Raw genomic sequence first — 24,471 nt, forward strand, 5'->3', positions numbered from 1 at the left:
TTGTTGCATTAGATTTTTGCCATGACTTAACGCCCTAATTAGGAAAAAATGCTGCAGAGTGGTTTGTTTTTTTGTTTTGTTTTTTGATATTTGGTGGTGTGGTTTTTTTTTCCTTTTTGAACAAATTAACAGCATCTGCGGATAAGAAGCTGTTATCTTGAAAAGTTACCTTGTCACAGCCAATTTGGTTTCTCAGATTTTATATTCCTATGGTATAGAAATCCAGTCAATTCTAAGCAGATGTACCTCTAAACTTCTACATAAACAGAAGAATAAGGAACCTGCAATATGCACCAGCTTAATGTGAACAGGAATAAATGCTTAGCTTTCTCATCAAAAGATAGGAAATAAGACAACTATGCTCTGCTTTTCTTGTTTCTGTAGACTTGCATGTAAAACATTAACCAGAAACCCCATTAAGGAATATGATTTTTTTTTCCCTTAAAATAAATACTGAATTTAGAAAGACAGGATGCATTGAAGTAGAATTTCTTGAAAGAAAAGTGTTTAGTATCAAACTGTGATGCAGCATTTTGTAATTTGATGTCTTCCTGGTGTATATTTTACCTCTTAAAATTTATTTATAACAGTTTTGTTATACTTAACATTTTTTTATGTTATTGGCGTAAAAACTTTAATGACAATGAGTATACTGATAATGATAACTAAATCTTTTGAGAGCATGCCCTTCTCAAGCAACGTGAATAGCTGACAAATCATCTGAGCCACCTCTTTGAGCACTCTGTTCTTGAACAAGAGACATCTGGGTACTAGATCTGGGGGTGTGGGCCATTTATTGCTCTGCCATAGGGAGAAGGTGAAGGAGAAGGAAAGGTTGCCAGGGCCCAGTTGGCATATTGACCCAGGAGTTCACATGGAACACAAAGCTGAAATTGCTGAACTACTAACTAAGGTGTGTCACGTGTTCTTTAAACTGATCTCAGTGCCAGAGGAGTGAAAATCTGATAATGACTTGTTAGTCTTCCTTAGAGGATGCCAAAGATCATGTAGGAACTACATTCTGTTTCCATACTGGGCAAGACACTATGTCTAGAGATAAAACATAGCAAAAGTAAATGTGGTAGGTAATTGGATAATATGATGTGCTGGAGAAGAGTTAGCGTGGCTTCTTCCGTAAGGAAAGCATAAGCTGAGATGAGCCATCAGCATCGAGCTTAGGTGGTATAAGGGACAGTGTCGCTCTGTGCTTGCCTTGTTCTTGCATTTTTCAATTTCTCATCTGCTTTTGGCCCCTTCTGGAGACTGGGTGTTGAGCCAAGATTGGCTGGTCTGGCCAATTTTTGGTTGTTCCTCACAGAACTTCTAAAGGACATGGGAATGTGTTTAGAAATCTCCCCAGAGATTTGTAGGGTTTTATTAAGGGACGTCCTAATCAACTGTGTTCAACCAACTGTAAGTTGGACACCAAATCTATTTTGTGCTAACATCAAGAACCAGAACCATGGTGCTGGTCTTAGTAGGGCCAACATACAGCTCATGAGCCTTGAATCCATGTAAGAAAAATGTGTGTGGGGAGAAATTGTGTGTACAAACCCGCAGAATTGCTTCTAGATTCTCTTGGAAGTCTTAATCTGCAAATTATAGGAATAAAAAGGATGTGGACCTCTTCATGGATTGTGGGGTTTTTGCAGCCTATCTTCCCTTGACAGGTCTCAAAGCAGCTGCTGCTGTGAGCAGAATTGAGGACTGATAGACAATGGTAGTTTGTATGCCCAATTTAACAAAATAATGGCCAAACCAGTGTCTTTTCTACTTGATTATTCAACTTCCTGTTATGATAATGTATTTCTAAGGAAGCTGCTACCAAAATGTGAACAGAATGCAAGAAGTCTTAATATTCTTGCTTCAGTTGTTGTAGAGGGGTTTTTGGAGCAGAATGGTCATGTAATGAGCCAGAAGTATGAGAGTATGGAGTGAAGGCCTAGCTGCGTGAGAAGATTCATGTAGCTAGTGTCAACAAGCCGACCTTCAAGAGATGAGGAAAAACAGCAGCTGAGCAAACAAGAATTGAGGGAGTAGCCGGTGGGAGCCGAACACGGAGGAGAAGAAACAAGAACTGATGGAGCCAATTAAGGAAGGACCAGTGGCAGAGCAGTGACCAATGAACACATCAAAGAAGAGTATGTTTAGTAATATTAACGAATAGCAATGCACATGCTTACAGCCAGGGAAAGTACAAAATGTATAAAAGGGACAGCTTATGCTTAATAAATGTCTTCACTTTGATTCACGTTGGATTTTGTGGAGGCGTGTTCCTTCTCCTCAGATGGTGACCCTGATGAGACGCTGATCGACGGCAAGTTCGGGGAATAGCCCAGAAGGAGGTACACCGGCTGGAGTACGGCTCAGCAGGTCTGAAGACCGGGGCGAGACGGAGGACGACTCACAAGAAAAGAAAAGAACCTTGCAACGGGACACTTAGTGAGGTGAGCAGCCGGGGGAAAAAGGAGATGGGCCAAAATATTTCTAAAGAAGAAAGTGCGATAGTAAGGCTTCTCCTACATATCCTCTCTAAGAGAGGAGTGAAACGTGATGAGCATTTGCTCCGGAGACTGTTAGTTTGGTGTCGAGAGCATGGGTTCCCTTCGGACCCCCAGAGCGCTTTTAAGGTGGACACTTGGGAAGATATTGGAAAGGGTTTATGGGACGCGATAAGCAGTGGGGAAAAGGAGGCAATAGAACTGGCAACTGCATGGAGGGCTGTTCTTACTGCTCTTCAAGAAATGAAAGCAGAGAGGGCTGTTGCAGCAGGGGCTTTTACGGCTCTGCGTCCAACAGAGGTTAACCCTGGGGCGAGAGGTCTTCGTGTTTTTGGTCAGCCGCCAATGCTGGTTTTTTCAAACCCCTCCGCACCACCAGAAGAGCAGGAGAAAATTGAAATACCCCCTAAATCAACAGGGGAGCCCCCTAAACCGGAGGAAATGGAGGTTGATGCGCAACAGCCCGACCCCACCCCCCCACCCTTCAAGCCTCCGCGAGCCGCCAATCTCGCAAATCGCGCCGAATACGAATATCCCCCTCTGCCCCCGTCGTCTCCCCCATCGCCTGCCGGCGGTCCAGGGAAATTTAAGGATCCGGTGGCTTGGGCGGAAAAATTGTTAGCAAAATTACAAGACCTGGAAAGACAGACGACCTTAACTGAGCGACAGCATAAGGAGGAGCAGAGGAGAGAAGAAGAAAGGGAACACCTACGCGGGGGGGCCAGGGGGGCCGGGGGGGCTGCTGAGGCGGCTGGGACTAGCCGCATGAGAAATATGGATGGGAATGTTGGTATGCACTCTGTCATGGGGGACGGGGGAGGAGACGATCCGCGATTACGGTGGCGAGGAGTTATACAGAATGCGCTAGTGGAGGGGGAGATTCTGCCCACAGCTTTCCCAGTTATTTTGGGAAATCGGAGAGAACCACCGCGCTGGGTAGGATTACAGTGGGAGATTGTTAAGGAGGCACGGAAAGCGATACAACAAAATGGGTTGCATGCACCTTATACCCAAGCATTTATAAATAGTATCTTTATGTCTACGCTTTTAACACCTTTTGATTTTAAGCAATTGATGGCGATGATTTTAACCCCGATGCAGGAACTCTTGTGGCGGACGAGGTGGCATGACGCAGCACGGGCTGCAGCGGTGGAAAACCTGGGGAGGGGAGATAATGATCCTCTTTTAGGGATAACATTTGACCAACTGGTGGGAGAAGGGCAGTTTAGTGATCCACAACGACAGGCACGACTTAGACCAGAAGCCTTGGCACTTACTGCCACCTTAGCCCGAGAGGCTTTTAAAACCCTCCCAGAAGATGGGAAAGTAATTCCTGCCTATACAAAAATAAGGCAAGGTCCATCTGAGCCTTATATGACATTTTTAGAAAGATTGCGTGAAGCATTGGAAAGGGCATCGCTGACCGATGTAGCTCGAGAGGCGTTGCTAATGTCGTTGGCAGTCGACAATGCTAATCCTACTTGTAAGCGCATTTTACAGACATTACCCAAAAATTCTAGCCTGGCAGAAATGATGGATGCGTGTGAGCGCGTAGGAACAACGGAAGAAACAGCAGGATACATGGCGTCAGCCTTTGCGGCTGCGGTGAAACCTCTAGTACGATCAGGGAGAGGCGATCAGGGACCAAAATGTTACAACTGTGGCAAACCGGGACACCTTAAGGCTCAATGCCGAGTAAAAAGTCACGAGTTTGCAGGGACCTGCAATCGCTGCCGGAAATACGGTCACCGTGCAGATGAATGCCGATCTAGATTCACTAAGCAGGGAACTCGGCTGGGAAACGGGGGGGGGTGAGCGCGAGGAGACCCGGCGCGAGGACACAAAACAGGTCTTCCACCCGGGCTGCCTGGATGGCGTCGCCGCCGCCACAAGAGGGAGTGCTGGGGTGGACATTGCCACAGCAGTAGAGGTGACTCTGATAGACCCGCAAGTACAATGTATACCCACCGATATGAAAGGCCCACTGGGTCACAGGTTGAGTGCCTTACTTATCGGGCGATCCTCTACGACCCGAAAAGGTCTTTTCGTTTTACCCGGTATAATCGATGCCGATTTTACAGGGGTCATATCTATTATGGTATGGACCCCCCTGCCACCAATTCATATACCCAAAGGAGAAAAAATTGGACAACTGGTCCCCTTTAAATCAGCTGTGCCCACAGCTGGGAATCAGATAAGAGGGGCTGGGGGTTTTGGATCAACAGGCCAGGCTGACATTTATCTGGCAATGGATATCAGCAAGGCAAAACCAACAGAACGGGTAACACTAAAAGAACCTGGTGGGAAAACTTGCGTGATCATTATGCTGATTGATACTGGAGCAGCCGTTACAATAATCAGTCAAGCAGCGTGGCCTCATTCGTGGCCATCGGAGATCCCCCCTACGCCCATTTTGGGGGTCGGGGGAATACAGACCACTAAAATCAGTACAAATGTGATTTGTTGCAAATTGCAGGATGGGAGTACCTGTACAGTAAGACCATATGTGATGCCTGTCCCCATTTGTTTACTGGGGAGAGATGCATTAAGTCAATTAGGGGCACGTTTGGTAACTAACAGTGAGGGTTTTTAGAGGCGGCCATTGATGAAGGGCGACCAATCCTAAAACTAACCTGGAAAACAGAAACCCCAGTTTGGGTTGATCAATGGCCGCTGTCTGCAGAAAAAAATCGCCCACCTTGAAAGCTTGGTACAGGAGCAACTGGAAAAAGGTCATATTGAGCCCACAACAAGCCCATGGAACACCCCAATATTTACTATTCCGAAAAAAAGTGGCAAATGGCGTTTGTTACATGACCTTTGAAAAATCAATGAGGACATGGATGATATGGGAACCCTACAACCAGGGCTCCCATCCCCCAATATGATCCCTAAAGATTGGGACATTTTAATCATTGACTTAAAAGATTGTTCCTTCACCATCCCTTTGCACCCTGATGACTATCAGAAATTTGCTTTTTCGGTGCCATCAGTGAACAAAGCTGCACCTATGAAATGCTATCATTGGGTTGTGTTACCACAGGGAATGAAAAATTCACTGACAATGTGTCAAATGTATGTGGCCTGGGCACTTGCTCCTGTGCGAAGGAATTTTCCAAATTTGATTATATACCATTATATGGATGACATTCTAATAGCAGGGAAACAATTGGATAAAAAACAATTGATTCATACACTGCAGACTGAACTAGCAAAAGGTGGATTGCAAATAGCCCCAGAAAAGGTACAACAGGAGGAAAACTGGAAGTACCTTGGGTGGGAAATTACCAAAACAACTGTTAGACCCCAAAAACTAGAAATTCGTGTGAATATCAGTACTTTAAATGATGTACAAAAACTTTTGGGAGACCTCAATTGGGTGCGAACCCTGTGTGGTCTCACCAATGCTGAATTGGCACCTTTGATGCAATTGCTAAAGGGAGGAGGCGGTGCAGATGCCCCCCGCACATTGACACAGGAAGCTGAGCAGGCATTGAAACACCTGAGTACCAAAATAGCTATGGCATACACTCACCGTTGGGACCCAGATTACAGTATTGGAGTATTGGTTATCAATCACGATCGCCACCCCCTGGCATTAATTATGCAGTGGGTGACTGACAAGGATCCTCTACATGTGCTGGAATGGATCTTTTTGCCTATGCAACCAAAACGTACCATCACTACGAAAGTAGAGGCCATAGCACAACTTGTAATGAAAGGAAGGCAGAGGGTTGTAGAGATAGCAGGTGTCAAACCTGCTTTTTTGGTTATTCCACTGGTTGCAGAGTATCTACAATGGGCATTACAAAATTCCATACCATTACAAGTTGCGTTATTGGATTATAGGGGCGAGTTGAAGGTACATCTACCCCCTCACAAATACTTCTCTGTGTTGCAATTGGGTCAATGGGAAGAATTACCAAAAAGGTCAGAACGTCCGGTCAGTGGTGTCACCGTTTTTACAGATGCTGGAGGCAAAGCTCAAAAAGCAGCACTAACATGGCTAGACAATGGGAAGTGTCATGATGTAATTTTATCTGACATTCAAGGGTCTACACAACAGTTAGAATTGCGAGCTGTGGTGGAGGTCTTCCGGCGATGGAACACAGCACCTGTTAATGTGGTATGTGACTCTTTATATGTCGTAGGGATTGTCCAGAGGATGGAGCGTGCTCTGCTCAAAGAGATAGCTAATGAACAACTATACCAACTTTTTCATGAATTATGGCTTTTGCTGACAGAGCGACTGCATCCATATTTCATCACACATATCCGTAGTCACACAGGACTCCTGGAAGGCTTAGCTGAAGGCAATGCTCGGGCAGACAAACTTGTCGCACCTGCCTGGGCTGCGCCTTCAATTGATCGCTTCGCTCAAGCACAACGATCCCATGCCTTTTTCCATCAATCTGCTAAGGTACTGCGGCGTCAGTTTGGGCTACGCAGTGCAGATGCACGTGGGATAGTCCAGTCCTGTCCAGACTGTCAACATCTTGGGGGTGGTTTAGCACCTGGTGTCAACCCCCGCGGTACTGGACCGTTGGAGATATGGCAAATGGATGTAACACACATCCCCGAATTTGGACGGCTGAAATATATCCACGTGAGTGTTGACTGTTTCTCCCTTGCTACCTGGGCTACAGCACAAACAGGCGAATCCAGCAAACACGTTCAACGACACATGCGTTCTGCTATTGCAGCCCTGGGCATTCCACAGACGATTAAAACGGACAATGGCCCAGGCTATGTGGCACGTGCCACACAGGACTTTTTCCAACTGTGGGGTATAACACATGTAACAGGTGTCCCACATTCACCAACGGGACAAGCTATTGTGGAGCGCATGAATCAAACTCTGAAACACCTTTTACAAAAACAAAAAGGGGGAGAGCCAGGGCTATCTCCTCCTGACAGGTTGTGTAAAGCGCTTTATGTACTAAACTTTTTACGCTTGCCACAGGACTACTCTGTACCTCCAGCAGTAAAACATGGTGCAGGGTTAAAGGGAGGTATGGAGGCTTTTCAGAAAGAACAGGAACAAGCCAAAGTGATGGTAAAAAATGGGGTGACTGGTGTGTGGGAAGGTCCAATGAAATTAATAACATTGGGTCGAGGGTATGCATGTGTCGTTACAGATACAGGAGCCAAATGGGTACCAGCTAAGTGGGTGAAGCCATGGCTACAAAAACAACCTGAACTACAGGAGCCAACTCAGGATCTGCCTCAGAACACTGACCTCTCGAGAGATCCAGTGCCCTGACTGCGGGAAGTGTGAAAAAAGGTTTGCATGGGAGGTATAGAAAAGGGAGCAAAAGGTGCAGTCATGATGAAGCAAGGGGTTGTTTTTTCTGTGTTAAGCCTGCTTTGGATCCTGGACCTGACAAAAGGTCATCAACCGATAGTCCTTCCACCTACACCTTGGAAGGGGAGTCACGACGTTTGGGTGACTCTGATGCGGAGCTTGAACCAGACGCAGTTTTGTGCCTCCTTAGCTCAGCCTGAACAACCCTTTCATACATTTCTAGTGGGGGTCCCCTTAGACAGATCTGAAAGTAAGGAGATAGTGGCAGGGTTGAATGTGCTGAAACAGAGCCTCTGTGAGAATGCAATGAAATGTGGCGAACGTTGGGATTTATGGGACGATAGCTTGCCTGTCAGTCCCTTAGAGCCCCAAGAACTTGACATCCTAGGAACTTTAGAGGCAGAATCCTGTGTGTTTTTCAGTTACACAGAGGGATCAAACATTTATCAAAACTACATAAAGAGATTACAAAATGTCACACCCAGTAATCCATTGTGGCAAAATGAATCTATCTGGTGTGCAAACGTAGGGCGCAGTCGAACAGAGCCAACACTGGATTTGGCCATGCCTAGAAAATTACCAGAAGGTTTATTCCTAATTTGTGGAGATAGGGCTTGGCCAGGGCTGCCCAGTAAAAAACTGGGAGGTCCATGTACCATAGGTAAATTAAGCTTACTAATGCCTACACGAAAGGTCATATTAAACCACACTAACCTACAAAAGATTAAAAGAAGTGTCACTACCTTAGGGAAAGAATGTAAAGATGAGGTAGAACTATGGTCTAGGACCAAAGTAGTTCTTTCTTCTATTTTTACACCGGGTGTTGCTGCTGCACAAGGACTAACACAATTGCGAAATTTAGCTTGCTGGGTTGCAAAAAGAGCTGATCAAACTTCTAGAATTTTAGGAACATTAGCCAATGATGTAGATAGTATCCGACATGCTACCTTACAAAATAGAGCTGCTATAGACTTTTTATTATTAGTGCACGGTCATGGATGTCAGGATTTTGATGGGATGTGTTGCATGTATCTGAATGATCATTCCAAGTCAATTCATAAGCAGATCAAAGAGCTCATGGATACCACGCAGAAAATACGGGAACAGCATGGGTTCCTGGATGGCTGGTCGGATTGATTAAAATGCTATTAATGGGATTGTTTGTGATTTGTATTATCATCCTTGTATTACTGTGTTTATTCTCCTGCTTGCAAAGGGCCCTGCAGCGGACAATAAACACGGCCTTTCTGGCTCAAGAAAAGAAAGGAGGAATTGTAGAGGGGTTTTTGGAGCAGAATGGTCATGTAATGAGCCAGAAGTATGAGAGTATGGAGTGAAGGCCTAGCTGCGTGAGAAGATTCATGTAGCTAGTGTCAACAAGCTGACCTTCAAGAGATGAGGAAAAACAGCAGCTGAGCAAACAAGAATTGAGGGAGTAGCCGGTGGGAGCCGAACACAGAGGAGAAGAAACAAGAACTGATGGAGCCAATTAAGGAAGGACCAGTGGCAGAGCAGTGACCAATGAACACATCAAAGAAGAGTATGTTTAGTAATATTAACGAATAGCAATGCACATGCTTACAGCCAGGGAAAGTACAAAATGTATAAAAGGGACAGCTTATGCTTAATAAACGTCTTCACTTTGATTCACATTGGATTTTGTGGAGGCGTGTTCCTTCTCCTCAGGGGACCTTTCTTGTTGAGACCTATGTACGTTTTCAAAGCAGTCTCAATCTCGTTTTCAGCAAAGAAATATGTACCACACTACTGAAAAGCATTTGAGTGCCCAGCAATCTCCCACTGAAACCTGTGAGACTTTGGCACTTGGGTATCTCTGAAGATTTGGGCTTTGGAAGCTTATTAAGCAAAATTTCAGAGGCGCCTGAAATGAACAGGAGTTGTGTTACTTTTCGGTGAGATTTGAACTCCCAAGTCTACAAATTCCTTCAAAAGTACAACTGTAGGAAATGTAATTGATCTGATCTAGCTGAACTGTGTCAGTGTTTGAGGACGTTGTCATTAGGGTTGATATTCTAGCGAACATTAATTAATGCATTAAAAAAAAAAGGTTTTGCAAAACTTTCTAGCTGCCTAATCATGTAGGTGAATGCCTAGAGAACTTTCTAAAACACTAAGGCATATAATTCCCATTTATTCCCAAAGTTACCCATGCAGACACTATCAAAAAGCCAAATGGAGACTTATGTGTCTGTAGGTGGTTAAATACCCTTAAGTACTCTTTAATTTGGCTTCATGGTGCAATACCTATAGCTTTGCTTTCCCTGTTTATAAAAACTGCTACTAGTGTTACCGCTGCACCACAGATTTTTTTGGAGAAATGATCACAAAATTAAAAAACTAAGAAATTGCTTTTAAATTCCACGTATTACAGATGTTGTGTTCCTGTTTTTAGTTTTTGTTGCATAATCCGTAATTCTAAAAAAACATTTTCGTAAAATAATGTAGATACCATTCTATGTAACTATTCTCCTTCATTTCTCTAAAATGTGTGTGTTCAAATAAATGAGGAAAAATCAAAGGTGTAAAATAATTCCACCAGGGACACAGATGCTTTACTTGGTCCAGAAAGGAAAAAGCCATTTCCTGAGCACCAACAGGCACGTATCCGTGCGATGCACAGAGCTTCACATGTAAGGACACAGAAGTTTCGTACCTGGAAAGAACCAATGTTGCACACTACACCGCTTGTATAGATACAACCTGAGGATTTAAAGGATCAGCCTCTGCAGCAACAGGTTTGTCCTTGGTTTAGGAGGATGAAAAGGCCTTGTGCACTCAAGTCCAGGCAGGAGACATTCCAGAACTGAGTCTGCAGCAAACCCATAGTGGGCTGGGATGAACCGGACTGTTCTGGAAAAAAAAAAAGAAAAGAAAAAAAAGTCTCTCTCTTCCCCCCTCTCCCTCTGCCTCCCTCTCTCCTTCTCCCCTAGTAGGACAATAGGCTTGTCAGCCCTCCCTTTCTTTAGAGGTCCTACTCTGTCTGCACCTGTGCAGAAAAGGGATGAGTTTAGAAATCCTTTTATTATAATAGTGTTGCACCAGCCTAATGGCATGTGTAGGGCTCTGAAAGCTCTTGCAGGTTAGAAATACCCAGAACCAAGGGGCTAAAAGATAGTCCTCAAAACCACCTTTTTTATTCCAGTTCTGTACTCAGCACAGAAGCAGAGCATCAAAACGAAAACAACTCATCACATTTCTCTGCTTTCCTATTTAACCCTTCTGTTTCATTCCAGCTGCTCTGGGAAAGGATGGTACACAATTTCTGCTATATTTAATAGTATCAATATGGTGGGGTAGGCATGACTGGTACTGAATTTAATTTTCATATCTGTAACATTCTCCACAGCAAAACAGTGGATTACAAAAAGCACAAATTTCTTACGGAGGAATCAACTCAAAATGTCCCAAAAGATGGCAGTTTTTAGTGATAATGTGTACTGACATTACAAGCAAAATATGCTCTGGTAAAAAAAAAAAAAGGTTTTGGAAAAAAAAAAAAAGATGATACTGAGCACATGGAAGGAAGAGCTTCTTTAGGCACTCAACAAACAATGAGAGACACTTTTGTGAACCAAATTCAATCTTGCAATATAAGCACCTGTTGGTTGATGATTTACAGCAAATACACGAGAATATGGATCATGTGAACTTAGAAATTCTTTTATGACTAAGCTCCATTTGCCCTATTGCAAAACAAGAGGGACGGGCCCATGAGCACCATCTGCAAACCCAGAATGTGAGATCACATTTGGAGTGTTGTACCCGATTTTGGGCTCCATGGTACAAGGGAACATGACACTGACAAACTGAAGTGAGTCCCACAAAGGGCCACCTGGATGATTAAGGGGCTGAGGCACCTGACATGTGAGGAGAGGCTGGCAGAAAGCTGTGTTTGTTCAGCTGGGAGAAGAGAAGCTAATGGGGAAATCTCGTTGCAGCCTTCAGCTCTGTAATGGGAGAAAACAGAGAAGATGGAATGAGACTCTCCTTGAAGGTGCGTGGTGGTAAGAGGAGAGGCAATGGACACAACTGCAACAAGGGAAATTCTGGTTAAACACTCAGAAGCTTTTCCCCATGAGCGTGATCAAATGCTGGAAGAGGGGCCCAGGGATTCTCCGTCCCTGGAGATACCCATAGTGGGACTGGTTACAGCACACCTAACTGGACCTGGTCTGACTGAGGTGTTTGAAGCAGATGACCTCCAGATGTCCCTTTCAACCTGTTTGATTCTGTGATTCTGTGACCACCTTAAAGGAATTTTAAAAAAATCCTAGTTATTTTGATCCTTACATTATTTGCTTTATTGATTTACTTAGTGTTTTCCCAATACCCATGTTTTTGTATCCTCATAGTCTGGTTTTGCTTTGGTTATATGTATTTAGATGTGTTCTAATGCAGGTTCACTGGAGGATAAGCTTGTAAATGATCTATGAATGATTGCTTGCATATTCCTATTTCTTAGCGCTTCTTGTGCTCAGAAAAATCCAGTAAATGTTATAATTCTTTCTGAAAAATTTCTGTCATAATTTAGTTTCTTCTTCAGCTCGACAGATAACGATTTCTGCAATTAATTTGCTACACCTCATTCAAAAATATTTGAGCTTTGTTTCTACTGTCTATGATTTGATGGTCAGCAGTGAGGTGCTGAGTATTCTGTACAACATGTTCAAGATACAAACTTGTTGATGAGGAAAATGACAAACTATTGCAGTGATCTCTAATAGGATGAATGTGAACTGGGAGATGCAGAGCTGAATGGGGACGGATGCCTTTTAGAAAGATTGGGATTTACTGTTCCACTCGCAAAGGTTAAGATTTCAGGTCCTAATGTATCAGCACTGCAGCCGTCTGGAAGGAGTAGTAAACGTAGGGTGTTATGAGTGAGTGTCTGTGAAATTTAAGGACCGTGGAGGGCTGTCTTGACCTGTCATCCATTTTCTTACTTCATCTTTCCCTGTCCATGACTATAACCTTTCTGTTGTGCAAATACTGTCCAGTTCTTTGGAAAGCAGCTCATTGTGTTGTGTTTGTAATTAGTCTGTCAGGCAAAGGCTAATCACCATCCTCTCCTTGGAAAGCCTGCTGAGGAGTGCTAGAGATAATAATGAATTGAAAATGGTATATGAGAACAATTCTCCTGGGCTCACGAATTGGACCAAAGTAATTGAAAATAGATTTTTGTGAGAAAATGAACTAGCAGCTCAAATGATAAAAATCATAATGAAAGGGTGCCTGCGGGGGCTTGCATTTGCTTTTGGCCTGTGAAAGTTCTTGTGATGGAAATAAATCAAAGTAGCATTCATCCAAACCCATGACATTTTAAGTAAAACAGATCCACTGCTCAATTGACGACAGGATACTGGGCTATTTAACCATCTTCTGATGGTGTGTAAGAAACATTTTGGATAGTACATCTCCCAGCTGTGTTTAGACGTACACTGGTTTATGCATTGGAGGTATACTTCCTTGCTAATTGTTCAGTGGAAAACCATAGCTACGTTTTTGATTTAGCACCTACCTGTGAGGTAAAGACCTGTAGAGAGAGGTCTCCATTTCATCCTTGTCCTGCAGAGCACACCAGTGTATGTCTAGAAGAAGAAGAGGAAATGAGGGTGAGAGGCCAGAGGACCCCACCTCCAGGAAAACATAAAATCATCTAAATGGCTCTCTATTATTATGTTCTTGGTTGTGAAAGGTTGACTTTTCCTCCACCATTGTGGATTATGGGTTATTGGTGAACACAGCACTGTACAGAGCGTTATCTGATTTAGCTGGGAACGTTACCTGCACGTCCAGGGTGATTCACATGCTCTCTGCTATGCCCGTACCCCTCCCATGCCAGGTGGCCTGGGCTTGTTGCAAGCAGAAGATGAGGCGATATTCTCCTCCTTTGCTCTTCCTTGCCTCCTGACTACATCCCCCGTATCACCGGGGCACGCAGGGCTCTCCACATCACTTCAATCCTAAACATGAGACAGAAGTAGGAGTCAGTACCATGCTATTTGGGGTTTAGATAACGATTCCGCTGCTTGTGAGCCCACATTCTGGTTTCTCCTACAGCCTTACAAAACCCACATGAAGAGGTTGGTCGGCCTTGAGCTGCCTTTCCTCCGAGCAGGCTCCCCTGAGGGAAGGCACACAGTGCTTTCTGGAAGCTGCCTGCCCGGGCGCCGGAGGTGAGGCCCAGGTCCACCAACAGCAAAGGCAGAGCCATTCCCTGGGGAAGGGGCTTCACCCCCGCTGGCAGCGGCCCTCAAGCTTCCCCAAACACACGCCTTGATGGGTGACAACCATGAGTTCCCTTTGGGTTCGCTGGTAACCCTCATGGCCCTTCACAGCAACCCACCACCCACTGGGACACCTCAAGTTTCACCAAGAGGCACAGCAAGCCCCAAGCCAGCTGGGATGGCCGCCCCTAGCCGAGGGGTGCCCAGAGGGCTGCTGAGGGCGGTCGGTGACCGTCCCCCATCCTCAGGGACCCAGCAAGGAGCGCTGAGAGAACAGGAGGCCGGGTCCGGCAGCGGCAGGGCAGAAGGCTGAGGGGACGAGCGGCTTGATCGGGTTGCAGGCGGCGTGGGGCTGAGGGGCCAGGCGACAGGAACGGGGGCTGACTGTGGCGGGCACGGGCAGCGGCGACTCCCCAGCTGCCAGTGTGGCTGGCGGGGGCGTAGGTGGGAGGAGCCTAAATAATGAAATAGTTTATTTCATTTTCAGCAACATCTCAACCATCAAAAAAATAAACTCCAGCACAGATGGATGGAAGACTTCTCTACAGTGTAACTAAGTGGGCTCTGACTCCAGGGGTCTGAGTTGCAGTGACATTTTATTATTCATCCAATAAGTTAGGAAGCATGAGAAAGAAGTGCTTTATTTCTGAGCTGGTATGAGGTCATCAATGGACTGGCCTTTCTCAAGGAGTTTTTCCATTTTAATGAGGAGCTTCACACCATCCACCACCATCTGCACCAGCTCCACCTCAGAGAAGCCAAGACGATCAGCATTGGAGACATCAAACACCCCTCCGACAGCAGCTGTGTCCACACCACCTGGAGCAAGAGATTTACTTAGTACACTGACCACTGCTAGCACAGGGAAGTCTACCTTTCTTCCCTCACTAGCCTGCAGTGGGAACACAGCAAGACAACTCTCTAGAAGTTGCCACTGCCGCCTCCTATGTGCAGGGAGATGAAGCTGCACGTGACTGCCAACGTGAGCCACTGAGCACGCCATTAGGCCAGCTCTTTATTCTTGTAAGCCAAGAACAATCTAACCTGTGCTCAGAAGTACCTGCTGTAGCTATTTCCTAGCCAGAAGTTAAATCAAGATGCCGACCCCTTCTTACAACAGCAACAGCTTCCATCAGGTCCACCTTACCTGGTGCTCAGAATACCAGATAGGACACACCTAGATAACCAGATACAGTAAGGTCGAAGAAGAGCACTGGCACCTCCAACCCCTCAGGCTATGATTTTAAGGCTTGGTTCTCTCCATGGGCTTACAAGAGTCCCTTTTGGATGGTCTGACAGGCACTGCCAGTGTGAACCAAGACACAGCTCTGGCTGTAGCCAGGCTTTTGCTGGTGTCTTAGGGCAGCCTGACTAGGACATCACTGTATCACCACCTCTCACCTGTGCCTCGTTTCTGCAGCCGAAGCCTCTTAAGGATTTCTCCGAACTTCTCATGTTTCCCAAGGTTTGGTAGCTTGATGTGCACACCAGCACGAAGCCCTGTTCCAAGGTTAGATGGGCAGGTCAGGACGTAGCCCAAGTGTGGATTCCACATGAACTCGTACTTTTTGGACTTGAAGAGAGTTTCTATCTATAAATAGAGAGAATGGATGTTTAGAGATTGTTCTCTGCCCAAAGGATGTAGGTCATCCATTAGTGCTCATTTACAGCTTCAGTTACATAGCAACAGCCACAACAGTTTGAACAGCTATTTGAGTCAGTCCCATAACCTCCCTCCATTTGGGAAAAAGGGTCACCAACAAGGGGCTTTTAAGGCCTTACTCTTGCTCCTAGCAGTGAGACAGGCTAAGTTTAAGCTACGCTATGAAATCTGAAGTCACTGTCTGTTGGGAAGCTTTATTTAGTATGTGTCAAGCTGGCATGTCTGTTAGGATTAGCGAAGGGGATGGTAAGGCTCAAGTTCATATCAAGACTAGAAGCTGAGAAAAGCCTTCAGCTTAGAAACTTCAGTCCAGCTTTGCTCGTCCACATTCAAGCAGTTTCTCCTCCCACCCAGGGTGTCTCAATGTTTGATTTATAGAGCCAGGTAGTAATCCTTTAAGTACGGTTTAGACAGCTGGATAAGGGTACCACATCAGAGGACACATTCTAGATTTCATAGCCACTATGCTTTGCCAATATAGGTGGTTCAGAGCCCTCACAGCTCTGGACCTCATCAGGGTGTTCCCAGAGACCCAAGCTATGAAGCACCACCGTGCAGGACTCGGGAGGGGGCTTGAAAGAGTTTGCATTCTCAGCTCTAACCGGAGAAATATGTACCATTTGAACCTACAGCTCAGGCAATATTGATTTACCTGTGTTAGCCCAGTACAGAAGCGGGTAAATACTTCCTTCATGTTGCCACCTTTCTGCATGGAAATAACTCTAAGGTGATCCTCCTCATTGATCCAAACAAGGAAAGTCTTGTTATCATTGTGCCTAGGAGACAACGCAAATAACTTGTTGTCTGTCCCACTTGACATTTTCAAGATAATTGTAATAGCACCAAATTACTCGTCATTGCAGCTTTTATTTTGAGAGGCTCATTTAGTTGCTTCTTCAAAGAAATTAATCTTACCTCTTTTGCCCGTGCAGGATCTAACAGAATTAAGCCAGTAGTTTTTACCCTGCTCTTTTCAAGGGGTAGTTTGAATTGGCATATATCAAAACAGGTCAGAATGAGTAATAACATGACATTAGCCAGTCTTACAGTATTAAACCCTAAAATCCAGTCACCCTGAGTTTACAAATTTAATGGATTTCATCTGTTCAGCACAGTTTGCAGGAGGGTGATCAGGACAGACTTTGGTGCAGCCCTGTACAGCGATGTTCATAATGACACCGTGTTGACAATGTATAACAAAGCCTTTTATCAGAATTTTGTCAGATTCTGTTAAACTGCACTTTGTACCTTATTAGAGAACTAGGTTGAGTTTTCACTATTCCTTTTAGATCAGGGCTCTTCAGAGATGCTACAAAAACCCGAGCTGAATGTAGTGGCATATCCATGTATGTCTGGCAAATACCAAAGGGCCCCTCTTGTCCTAGCTTGCAGCTGGCAGCAAGTACTAACGTCAATCTTTATCATGCTGATAATTTTTCAGCTTGCTTAGGATCAAAAACTAACTAGTACCTGAGGAAAGTTATTTATGCAGACAACACTGAGACTTTACACTTTAAGCTGGTAGATTAGTCATGCCCAGATGACAGCGCTATCTAGTGCTGGCAATCTGCAGGTAGATGACGCAATCCTAAAGGTGACCTACAGAAACAAAGCATGCTTCCTCTGGGTTGTACCAAAGCAGCTACAGTAATAAGATTGGAGTATTCCAGCTGATAAAAACCTAGCCCTTGGCTTACAAGGGAGCAAGTTAATTATGCTGCAGAAGCTCCCGAGATGCAGAGTTTTATGTAGGTGACCTACATCTGACAAGCAGGATCCTTCTTTTCCACACCTCTGCATCAGTCAACTCACGTCACCAAGTCTCTGGGGGCAGGGGGGGACATCTTATCACTAGTATGGGTAAAGCCATACTAGTATGGGTAAAGCCATACTAGTCCAGCAACCGTGAATTTCTGCAAACAGAAGTGATCAGACTACAAGGGAGCAACTATGCATTCAGTATCAGGTCTGAGCTAAGCCAACACTACGGTTTGTTACCACAAGTTACTCTAAGCTCCTGGGACAAGAGCTGAATGTAGTGGCACATCTACTCCTTTAGAAGTGATCTACTTGCACAAGCCGATTCAATTATTGGTTGGTGCTTCACTAACCTGTGCTGGATGGGTAGACGCTGGTTACAGGCTACCCAAGCTGGCTTGTTCCTAGCAGCCTGGTGTAGTGCATGGTAACACTTGTTCAAATTCTGCTGGCTTAGATGCAACTTCCCCAGAGAAGACTACACAAGTTTTTCATTAGATTCCATATTACGAGTTCAGAAGCTGCCATTTTGCCCAACAGTACGAGCCACAACCAAAACTTCAAGATTTTTTTGCAGGGACTTTGTATGACTCCTCCCTTCCAGGCATACTCACCAGATACCCCTGGCATCAGGCCAATCTCGTGCCATCCCAGACGCCAACAGAAGAGGAGAAACTGGCTTGTCAAACAAGAAGTGATCATCAATCAGCTGTTGCTGCTCTGCATCAGTCATGTTCCTCAGAGCATAGTACTTCCCCTTGAGATCACCCTTCAGGCTCCCCAGAGCTGAAAGAGAGAGTCACCTTTAGGATGGGACCAAAGCTGCTAGACATTCCCGGTACTTTAGAGACCACACACAAAGTATGCCAATGTCTGATCTGCTGGGTTTGGTTCCTCCCTTGCTTTCATCTGCAATGGCAATGCCTTTGCAGCATTACAGAACTTAAGGCAGTATCAGATGATTTCTCTGCACCTTCCAGGCTTATACAAGTAGCCTTTGTTCCCTCACATGACGTATAGAATCATTACTGCTGTTTAACTGTAGAATCGGAGCGCTTTCTTCCAAGGAGAATCATGGTCATGAATACAACAAACAGTATTATTCTAGTCAAGGATGTTACCCTGCCCTTGAGAGGTTTTGGAACAACTACACACTCAGTCGCCAGAATTGCACCTTGAGTGTGTATCCTTTCCTCTCACTTAATGGAGTTGGGAGGCAAGAGAAAGAAAAACATGCAGCTGAGTTCCACTGAAAACTAGGGCTTACTCTAGTGAACCACACATTTGGAGCAAGACTACACCCCTAAGCAAGATGAACCCTAATGAAAGTCAATTAAAAGCAGCCACAAAATGCTGCAACCATGACTCAAGCCCTGAAGTTGCTACATACCTGTTACCTTTCAGGTTTGAGCCATGATGAACCAGCCTCTTTCCACACACACATAGAAAGAAGCTTTCAAGATCAGCAAAGGTCAACTTAATGCAGTGTGGCTTTCCCTCTGACATGTGCTCTTGCTCTCAGCTAAAACTGCAATGCTGATGCAGCTGTAATGTAATGAGCCTTTTTTGGAAGGATCCACGTTCAGACTAAGTCTTGAAGGAGGCTGCTTTTGCCAACTGCCTCCATTTTCAAACTGCAAAGAACACCTCTCGCGCAAAGGACGAGAGGCGAGAGGTTTCTCCCTTTACCTTCAACAGAAAGCTTTTCGATAGCCCGCCTCTCTCCTCGACTACAGTGCGGGGGAAGACAGAATCCACGGATGCTTCTACCAGTTCTGACACGGGAACTTAGCACGTAATTGGGATCCAGGTCATCACCTCCCTACAAGATTAGGAAACCAGTGAGTACAATGTACTACAGAAATACACATAGCTCCCATGCATTTAAGTGTGCACCTTGTACTTGAGATATTGACTACTTGGCCTGTAAGCCAGTGTCTAACTTCAGGACTATTTTCTTCAGCATTAGCTAAAGTATCTGTGTAACAGAACTCTTCTTTTGAGGCTAAGGCTACGGCTACTAAGTAGTGCTAGAAGATTGGGATACCACCAGCTCATCAGTTTTATGTCTATTCAGACTACTGTCTGGACTTCTGTTACCCTTCAAATCTACAATCCAGAGGTATCAACACGAGGCAAACCCTTGCTGTTTAGGCAGGTGTTTACTCTTGCAAATGAGAATTATTCACTACTGTCATCCAAAGTATCTTAATTTATTTTCCAGATGACTTACGGCTAGCCAATCAACATGGCATTAGGAATTCCTAAAGTAACATTTGAAATCCATAAAATGGGCAGAAATCCTTACTCGTAGCCATAACAATGTCTATTCTATAGTATGAGACCACCAGGTGATACTTAAGATCCAAGATCAGACAGTAGAAAGTGTTAAGTTCTATGACAGTCCTTGACTCCTAGGACATCATTGTTTAGCTTGACTACTATAGCCCACCGTTCATGGAAATACACGGTGAACGTGTTCAGCCTGACCTACGTTGCAGCAGTACATGAATCGAGCTCCGGCTGCATGCCAGCTGCCTGGTTCTACCCAGCCCCTGACATCCTATGGCAACAAGCTCTTAAGTCTGATTGCACTGGACACACAGCCTGGGGGTCCGTGCTGGGTGAAAGCAAGGGGGCAGAGCCTGAGCAATCAGTTTAGGCAGCTGCCAACAATCTTACCCATTTCTCAGACCAGCATGCATCAGTAATTGATTAAAAGTTTATACCTGCAGGTTATCAGCATTCAGGTCAGTCTTGTGTTCATCAGTTGGTTTGTAGCCACCATGCCTGTCTTCAATAACTGGATCAAAGAGCTCCTTAAACACTTCATAGCTTTCTTCATCACCAGCTACGCATCCTACTGTCATTATGAAGGGATGGCCTGGAGTGGTAATAAAGTCAGAAGAGCTAAGTTTGGGTGTCGTTTGGCTGTACTCCAGCGTAGCACTAACCAGGCAAGTTCTTTAGTGGTAGGTTTAGTCACTTAGAAATGCATTCTTACATAAGTATTTGGAGACACCCTACGTTTTATGCTTCATCCAGTTAGTCAAATGCAGTGCTACGGAAACCCATAGCTACTGCCATTAAACCACACTCATTTGTCAGGCTTGGTTTAGGACAAATTTGCACAGCACATCCGATTTCACTAGCAAGTTTAGACCACCGGCTAGAACCGTACATCTAAACAGCCATGCTTTGCTGTAAGCAAGCATGCTTTGCTTTTTGTTTGTTCTGCTACACAGTTGCATTTCTGTAGTCTGCTCATAAATACCACCTCCACGAGATTAGTTTTAAGTCACCATATTCAAAAGCACCAGTTACTTCAGCTGGCTCACACAGAATATTCTCAACGCCTTTTACCAGGATTATCAACCCCAGTCTGAATGACATCATCCAGGGTGAAGCCACTGGGCGTGACTCTGTCTCTCAGTTTCTTGTATAAATCCAGGGTTAGAACTTTGGCCATGTGGTTGTTGTGGGTGCTCAGGTCCGGGTACTCCTCATCAGGAGGCAGTCTCTGATTATTTAGTTGGGCCATTTTGATATTGCTAGAGTAAAAATAAAGACTGTAATGTTAACATGTAAACACATCTGCTCCCCCTTTTTTCATAGAAGTGCTAGAGAACATCACATAAGCAGTTTGGAATAGGAATAGACCAGAACAGCCAGGTAAGCTGGCATTTTCCCCCCCCCCGGTTGTGTTATAATTAGAATGCATTTGGTTTGGTTTTTTTGTTTTTTTTTTTGTTTTTTTTTCCAGATTGAGAGTATTTAGCTAGGACGTGCCCCGTCCTTCAACATCCCAGCGCAAGGGCTGGGGCTCTCCCCGCGCCTCCCAGACACCGCCCGGGTGAAGGGACGCGCCCAAGGTCGCACAGAGCGGCCGTGGCAGCACCGGGCAGACCCCGCCGGCGGCTCTGGGGCGGGGGGAGTGGCCGGGCCGCCGCAGGGCTCGGGGGGGCTCGGCCCCGCCGGGACCCCGGGCCGGGTGGCAGGTGAGCGGGGCGGCACCGCGATGCCCTGGGCGGGCAGTCGCGCCTCCTCCCAGCGCTGCCGAGCGGGGAGCGCCGCCGTGCCCCGGCCCGAGGAGGGATACCCCCGGCCCCTCCGCGCCCACGGAGCCCCGGCTGCTCCCCGCCTTGGGAGCGGAGGGGTGGGAAGCATCCAGCAAGCTATTATACAACAGACGGCTCCCTGGGGGGACCTGGCTGGGGCGAGCATATGTAGCTACCCTGCTAAATACCGGGTTAATCTGGTTTTAGAGCGGGGCCCGCTCCAGCTGGGGGCAAGCTCGGTAAGCACCTGCGCCGCGTCCCCCGCCCGGCTGCCGCTGCCTCTGCCCCACGCTGCCCCCCGCCGCACCCGCAGCCCCGCTCCCCCTCCTCGGCAGGACCGGCTCCGCCCCACATAGTTGGGGGGGAAGAATTAATTAAAAAAAACAAAACAAAAACAAAAAACCCACACAACTTATTTTAAAGCTGCAGGATGGCTCGACTGCCCCGGGACTTACCGAGGGCTCCGCAGCTAACGCGAGGATGTCCGCTCCGCTCCGCGCCCCGCTGCTGCCCTAGCAGGAGTGGTGCCCCCGCACCGCCGCCGCGCCTCTATTACATAGAGCGCGACCCGCCGCCCCATTGGCCGCTATTTATAGCTCATTCATTCCATTGGACGAGGGGCAGGAGGGCGGGGCGAGCGCCCCGTCGCTAGGAGGGCCCGGTCTTGCCGCCATTTTGCTCGGCCGGGGGGAGGCAGGGCAGCGTGGGGTGGGGGGTGCGGCGGGGCCGGTGGGACCCCGCGGGGGTGCTCCCCGCAGCAGAGAGGCAGCGGCGGCCTTGGTGGCATCGTTAAACACGTACGTGTGTGTAAATCCATTGCCGCGTTCGCTCGGCCAAGGCGTGTCTGCAGGTGGCGGTGCCGTTGCACACCGACAGGGGCACGTGGCCTGTCGCCATGGAGGCTTCACACCTTGGTTGAGGATTCAGTAGCGGGTGCAATAATCCACCAGCCCAAAAATAAAGGCTTTTCGCGCCAGGAGTGGCATGCCCGGAGTGGAGTGAGCGATTAACTGCCCCCGAGTTGGCTTGGCAGAACCGCTGGTAGGGCTGTGGGTCTGGCACTCGGCGCCCGGCAGCTGAGAGCGCTGGCCTTGTTCTGCAGGGGAAGGCCCTGCCACTCACCCCGCACCTCGCCTCCAGCACCTGCAAAGCTGTGGGCTGGTTTTACAGCTTAACTTGAGAGGAAGTAGGGTGGTTGTGTAAAGCACAGCCGAGCCTCCTGCTCCTGTCATGTGCCAAAAAAAAAAAAAAGCCTAAAGCTTTATTGGAGGGTGGCTGATTGCCCGCTGAAGGCAGAAGCAGGAAGGCTGGGATTTGACCCATCTAAAGCTCACGTGAAATTCATGGAAACAGTGACTTCCACTGGTGTCTTTGTAGGAATGAGCAGGGTTTGTCCCAAAGCTAAGATACAGCTCAGAATCCCATTGTTTGCAGAATCCCATTGTTTGAGAATCCCATTGTTTGCAGAGGGCTGAAGCACCTCTCCTATGAAGACAGGCTGAGAGAGTTGGGGCTGTTCAGCCTGGAGAAGAGAAGGCTCTGGGGAGACCTTACAGCAGCCTTCCAGTACCTGAAGGGGGCCTACAGGAAAGCTGGAGAGGGACTTTTTACAAGGGCATGTAGTGATAGGATGAGGAGTAATGGTTTAAAACTGGAAAAGGGGAGATTTAGCTTAGATATTAGGAAGAAATTCTTTACTGTGAGGGTGGTGAGACACTGGAACAGGTTGCCCAGAGAAGCTGTGGCTGCCCCCTCCCTGGCAGTGTTCAAGGCCAGGTTGGATGAGGCTTTGAGCAACCTGGTCTAGTGGAAAGGTGTCCCTGCCCATGGCAGGGGGGTTGGAACTGGATGATCTTTACCATCCCTCCCTACCCAAACCATGCTTTGATTCTATGATTCTATGAAATAAACATATTAACAACATGAATGACTATCTTGATCTGACTTTCACCTTTACATAATGGTTTCTTTATCTTTCTCTGACATGTATTTCTCACAACAGAACCCACATTTATCCTCCTGTCCAAACAGAGAGTGTACTTACCCATGTGCATGCAGATCTGAGTCGCAGAGTTCCTTTCTTTGACATGAGCTGTGAATGTCAGGAGACATCAGCAGAAACTCTTTCCCCACCACAATTCTTTCAGCACCACAACCAGTACCCTCACCCAACAACGAGAAGCATATGCACTTTACAGAACTGCTTAGGATTTAAAAAAATATATATACACCTAGAGGAAATCATTACCAAATAAAAACACGTTGTGTTTGGCTGCTGTCCAGATTTCCGAGTTATTCCAGGTCTGACAGACTGAGATGCTGAGCACACAGATCTCCAGTAGAAGCCAAGGGACCTTGGCAAGTCTGGTCTCTTATCTCCCAGATCAAAGAACAAATCCTCTCTCTAGGTCGCCTCTGCCTTTTTAACCTCACAAAATCTTCCCCTACGTTTTACTAGTTTCACACAACACTCATGCTTCAGAATAGTGTAAATTGCAAAGAATGCCATCACTAAGCAAGTATTGAATGTATTAAATATAAGTGTCAAATCATACAGAGAGTCCTCAGAATAAATGTAATATTGCTGGATGACCTCAGTTGCAAACATAGTTCTGATTGTGGATGTTTTTTATGTAAAACACCCAGGTTTTATTTTTAATTTAGAACAATAGAAATAAAACTAAGAGCATTTTCTTACATTACACCATATTTTGGTGGTGTTTTTCTTCACAAAAAAAAAAGCACATCAGGGTAGCTACTGAAGGCTCTTCCTGTCTCATTCCATAATCTATTGCCCCACAAACAGAGAAGCAATCAACTTGTTCTGTACTGCTACAATTGTTCTGTAGATCTGTGGAGTCAAGGTCACCTCAAGAACCAAAATCCAAGGATCCATTTCTATTCATTGGATACGCTCTTTCCCTCACAGTCCTGCAGA

General features: G+C 46.1%; 1 protein-coding gene and 1 pseudogene across 1 annotated transcript; one reads left to right on the forward strand and one right to left on the reverse strand.

Annotated features, from left to right (window-relative positions):
• The window catches only part of LOC137668902 (protein FAM118B-like), a 257,128-nt pseudogene that overhangs the window by 62,189 nt on the left and 170,468 nt on the right, over nucleotides 1-24,471 (forward strand).
• On the reverse strand, nucleotides 14,587-18,208 carry LOC137668855 (creatine kinase B-type-like). Its single transcript, XM_068410671.1, has 4 exons — nucleotides 18,090-18,208; nucleotides 16,370-16,493; nucleotides 15,456-15,645; nucleotides 14,587-14,873 (listed from the first exon to the last, which is right to left on the reverse strand). The coding sequence occupies exons 1-4, from the start codon at nucleotides 18,206-18,208 to the stop codon at nucleotides 14,695-14,697; spliced, it is 612 nt and encodes a 203-aa protein (XP_068266772.1). The 3' UTR covers nucleotides 14,587-14,694.

The sequence above is a fragment of the Nyctibius grandis genome, chromosome 11 (assembly GCF_013368605.1).
Source record: "Nyctibius grandis isolate bNycGra1 chromosome 11, bNycGra1.pri, whole genome shotgun sequence".
Classification (NCBI taxonomy): Eukaryota; Metazoa; Chordata; class Aves; order Nyctibiiformes; family Nyctibiidae; genus Nyctibius; species Nyctibius grandis.